Below are 5,381 nucleotides of genomic sequence, written 5' to 3'. Positions count from 1 at the left end.
CATTGTCGCGCAGTATTGCATGTATCATTACTGATGTAAAAAACATAATTATTAATTTAAGAGATTTGCAATTGCTGGAAACATTGTTATAATATATAGTTGTTATTAAAATGATACAGCATCATCGAATAAGTTTTGATTAAAAAAGTGAAATACATATAAAGCATTAGCAGCTATTGAATGGAAGATTTAGAAAATCGATTGAAGAGAGAAAACTACTATTCGCAAATATTCTTAAAAATGGATAATCCATTTATGATGTTGACATAGATATTAATGATTATTTTTGATTAATCGCAAAACTTACTATCGATATTCCTTACATTTTTTAATTTCTATGACTTAGTAATATTATTTTACTTTCGGACAATTTGAGAGACGAAGATTTTTTTTTTATAATAGTACATGAAGTGAAATTTTAACGACAAAAATTTTTTATTTTTTACATTTTCAAATGTAAATAATATTGTTATCAAAACTTTCTACAGATGATAATTTTAATAACATACAAGTATCTTTAACAATGGTATCTCCTGATCGTATTTACGCAAAGGCAGTTTAATAATATTTGTATTGAAAATATGTTTATTAATGTAACTTCCGTTGTTGTCTTTTGATTTATTTTACGCTCACGCACCATAAACCTATGTGTCGCAATTATGAATATTAAATAATAATTATAATGTTAAATAATGTACTTTGCTGACTAATTAACTCCAAACTGAATCGCATATGGCGCGCATATCGCTGTAACTTAATCTTAAAACGTTTATTTATTTGAACGTCATTATAACTAGAACAACAACGACGATGATTATGCTGATGATTATAGCACTGTAAATGACGATGATAAAAGTAGTAATTACAACTTTATTGTTGCTTTTACTGTTATTAATTTTAATGTTTTTATTATTATTTTATTATTGTTATATTAGTATTATCATTTTATTATTATTATTTATTCGAGGTTTGTCCATCAGGTCTATCCTATGATCCATTCGAATTCATAAGGGGGGCATGTGGATAATACCCTGTGATAGAAAAATTCGCACTGTAGTTATCTCTTAGTTATCGCTGCTTAATGTTATTATTATTGTTATCATTATTGTTATTACATTATTTAACAAATTTGTATCTTACATTGCATACTATTTTTTCACGGAAAACTTAGTTTTTTTTTAATATAACTGATGAAATATTAGAGAAGTGCTTTTTTCAAATTGAGTATATTCATTCTCTCTCTGAAGTCAATTATAATACTTTTGTTACTTCAAATTATTTTTTGATTTAAAAAATATAACAAATTCTTCTATCGGCTTTCATATGTACATTTTCGATGTAAAATGTTTATAATTGTAAATATAAATGGAAAAATGTTAAAAGCTTTAAATATTATTTATTTAGTATAAATAATATCTATCGCGATTTGCTGATCAGTGGCTTGCAATTAATGTTATCCTGCCGCGAATATTTTTCAAAAAATTGAAATCTTTCTCATCTATGAGCAAATCTTGTTCGATTTATATCTTTCTTTTAATCTGGATCTAAGTAGATCTTTTAATGTGTAGATCTAGATAACGGCGGGTGCCTTCTACCAGTCTTTTTTCCTTCTCCATTCTAAGTATTTTAATTATTAAAAAATCATATTGAACCCTGCATATATTACTCTATTTTTCTCTTTTCTTCTTTTTCTATCTTTCTTCTTTTTTCTTTCTCTCTTGTTTCCTACCTTATAATAAATTATCAAATGTAATTTGAGCTATGATTATACAAGTTTTCAGAATATCGCACTTCAAATAATTCTCGTATATATGGCACAATAAATGTAATGATTACTTTGGCTATTTTATTTCTTCCACGCAAATATATAAAGTGCGAGGAATGTAATATAGTTATAAATATATTTTCATATGTGGGACATATTTGAAAAGTAGATTTAATAAAAAAAAAATAAAAGATAAAAAATTTAATAATTAATTTGTTTATAGAAAAACTAGATGTAGGTTAATGAACCAAAGTAAATGATATAATTATACTGAATTCATATTTAATACTTTCTTAATTGAGTTTTTATACTTGAAATATTTTTTAATTGAAACTAGTGTTTTGATCTTTATCAAAGTCCTTATCCTTTTCAATCAATTATCAAAAATAAATTGAGTGAAATATTTTAAGATTTATCTTCAATTACATTTTGAGAACAAAATAAAATAGATAATTCATATTAATTTTTTTTTTGCTATTTGTCTATGTTAAATCTATCCATAAAATATGTCCTACATATTTGTATATATTTTTTTCTCATTTCTTTTCTCTTTTTCTTTTTATCTCTCTCTCTCTCTCTCTCTCACTCTCTCTCTCTCTCTCTCACTCACTCACTCACTCATCACTCACTCATTTACTCCATCTCTCTGTTTTTTATTTATTAGATTATACGGTCTAATGTTTCGATATTCAATATTATATCTATACACATAACATAAATTTGCAACATCTCAATTAACAATCAAAATCTTCCAACTACTTTCGATTTGTCTAGTGTATGCAAGAACATATCACAATACTTGTGATATCACAATCATATCGATATTAACCAATTCACGCGATTTAAGTATAAATTGATTTATCGTTCTCATAACACTTATTTAAAATCATGAAAAATATAATTACAATATTTACTTGCTCACATTTGCAATCGATAAAAATGTCTTTAATATTGACAATTTTAAAAATCAGTAATCGATCGTCGCTGATGTTACTGCTGATAATTTAAGGAAAGACTGTTGTGATGATTTAATCGCTGCATGGACGGCCCTGTTTTTTCTACAGCATACTAAAACCGCCACAGGCTAGATCTACGTGCTGATGTTGATCCTACAATAAACAGAAATTTTATCAGTATAACTTAAGATATTTGGCTGTTGTTATGATTGGTGTCGTGATGATTTGTTACGGGTAGAATAAAAATTTGTTTAAATTTTGTTAATGTTTGTCAAAAAAAGGTAGATGAAAAGGATGCAGTTTACACTATATGCATTAAAAAACCTAATTGTATACACAACGTAAAAATGTTGTGTGTAATATTTTCAATTTAAACATCTCTGAATAAGAAACAAAAAAATCGAAATATTTAATCTTTTATAAACTATATCAATCTATAATTAATATGTGCATTTTAATATATTTAGAAAATATTGACTCTATAGAAAGTTTTCAATATGCTTGACAAGCACATATTATATGATAAATTAATTTATTTCATGATACTTTTTAAAATAAAAATTTCGACATTATTTAAAATTAAAAGAATATCGTAACAACTAAAATAAAGCTCATAAAATAATAAGTTAATTAAATTAAAATTTATTTGTATTGTATATTTAATTTTTATTTCAATAAATTTATTCCAATAAATTGTTGTAAACAAGCTGATGTACAAGTATTTTATATTAAATAAAATTAATATTATTTGTTTATATTTGAATATATCGATTACAATTGATTTTGTAAAAATTAATAAAAATTAGTCAAAATTTAGTAAAAATTTTTATTCAGTTGCACAATTTTTTTGTCCGAAATGCAACCATTTTCTCAGAAAATAAAAATGAACAATACGAAAAATACGTATATTTTTGGAAAACATATTTGTACCCGCTTGTGTTACGACATCCTCCTTTATCTATGGTTGTACCGACCAGCATGTGAAACAGCCACCATCTCTATGGGTAGAGATCCCCGTCGTTTGACAAATGCTTCGGGGACAGGATCGCGCTTTCCTATGTCTCTCTTCCATTTGAGCCATGTACCATTGTCATTTCCATCGGTAGATCCACAGGTGAACATTTCTGGACCACCACTACTACGTCTTCTTAAAATTTTTTTCCGGTTTCGCGGTTTATTATTTACATTATTCCTACTAAAGAGATCGCGACGTAATTCGGATATGTCTGCTGGTATTGATCCTCGTCTTGGAGAAAGCATTCCGGACACGATACTATCAAATTTACTAATGCCGTTATTGTTGCTGCGGTTACTGTTATTGTTGTTATTATTATTGTTGTTTATTGAAATGCTTTCACGCTCGCCTGAAATAATTTAATGTAAAATTGCATTTCTGTGTTATAATACCATTAAAATATACTTACGAGTTAAAGTGAGGACATTTTCTAAAAGATTTCCTAATGCAGTCTCTTGCGGAAGACTAGATCTTCGTAGATCCGAAAAATTGTCTCCTCGATATCCTAAAGTTAATCGGTTACAACTTCCACCTAATGTATAAAAGAATATATATTCACAATGTAAAGCCCGATTGCACCAACGTTACTTTAATTTTAAGCAAGGCTTAAAACTCTCTTTGTCCCTCCCTGTCTCTTTTCGGTTTTAAAATGAGATAGAGAGAGTTTTAAGCCTCGCTTAAAATTAAAATAATTGGTACAATCGGGCTTAAGTATATATAGTATATATATAAACTATACTTCTAAATAAAAATTATAAATTTAAGTTTCATTTTTTAAATAAAAATTTGTTAAACTATAAAATAACTGAAATTAATTTATTTTTGCTTTATTTAGTAATAATGTTTATTATTTTTATCGTTATTTTTCTATTAGTATTATATTATCTTTAAAATATTTTTTATGAATATATTAATAAAGCATTACTAACAATAAATCTTTCTATTTAACACATTCGTTATACCGCATTATAAATAATAAAAGTTTTGTTATAAATCTAAAGTTATATTTATTATATAGCATTATATAGCATCCAATATTGTTAATCCAAAATATTTTATTCAATATATGTAATTCAAATTCGAATCATATATGTAATTTATCTGTTATATATAAGATGTTTTTATATAAATTATTCGATAAAGTTAATTTTATTTGTTTAAGAGTATAAATATATATTGTATATCTCGATTTATAAGAGATTGATCAAAATGTTAAAAGTTATTAGTAAAAAATGAGATAAATTGATCGGTTTTTTTTTTTCGGTAATGTAAACTGATAAAATTCTATTAGTTTGATGAAATTTATAATTATAATTTATGTTTACAATCTCTCTCTATATATTTTTTAAATCTAATATGTGCATAAATAGAAGAATATATGTTTTACCTTGATGTTTAGTAATATCAGTTGGTACTGATCCACGTCTGCAATTATGATCAACTCTGGTAGATATATTCGTTGAAGTAAAATCGTCCAATTTCGATAGAAGACCAACTGGAGCTGATCCGCGTCTTTTTGCCCATCCCTGAATTCAATATTGATAACAATATATGCAACTAGAAAATTTAAAGAGAAAGTAAAAAGAAATTTAATTATTACAGATTATATTAACAAAAAAAATGTGTGTGTGTGTGTGTGTGTGTG

The 5,381-nt window shown here is 25.8% G+C and overlaps 1 protein-coding gene across 6 annotated transcripts in view; it reads right to left on the bottom strand.

Annotated features, from left to right (window-relative positions):
- Positions 1–1,010: 1,010 nt before the first annotated feature.
- Positions 1,011–5,381, bottom strand: part of LOC108684163 — a 48,157-nt gene continuing 43,786 nt past the window's right edge. For 4 of the 6 annotated variants that reach the window (XM_018188299.1, XM_018188298.1, XM_018188296.1 and 1 more), the window contains 5 exons: positions 5,124–5,262; positions 4,146–4,268; positions 3,696–4,085; positions 2,688–2,874; positions 1,011–1,031 (listed from right to left, as the gene is read on the bottom strand). In XM_018188299.1, the coding sequence (XP_018043788.1) occupies positions 2,834–2,874; positions 3,696–4,085; positions 4,146–4,268; positions 5,124–5,262 (693 nt within the window). In that variant the 3' untranslated portion in view covers positions 1,011–1,031; positions 2,688–2,833. Of the gene's footprint in view, positions 1,032–2,687; positions 2,875–3,651; positions 4,086–4,145; positions 4,269–5,123; positions 5,294–5,381 lie in introns of those variants that run through there. The other 2 variants (XM_018188297.1, XM_018188301.1) reach the window with 2 other exon arrangements.

Source organism: Atta colombica, unplaced genomic scaffold (genome assembly GCF_001594045.1).
Source record: "Atta colombica isolate Treedump-2 unplaced genomic scaffold, Acol1.0 scaffold126, whole genome shotgun sequence".
Taxonomy (NCBI): domain Eukaryota; kingdom Metazoa; phylum Arthropoda; class Insecta; order Hymenoptera; family Formicidae; genus Atta; species Atta colombica.
Note: the sequence above shows the minus strand (reverse complement) of the source record. Positions and strands in the feature narration are given on the sequence as shown.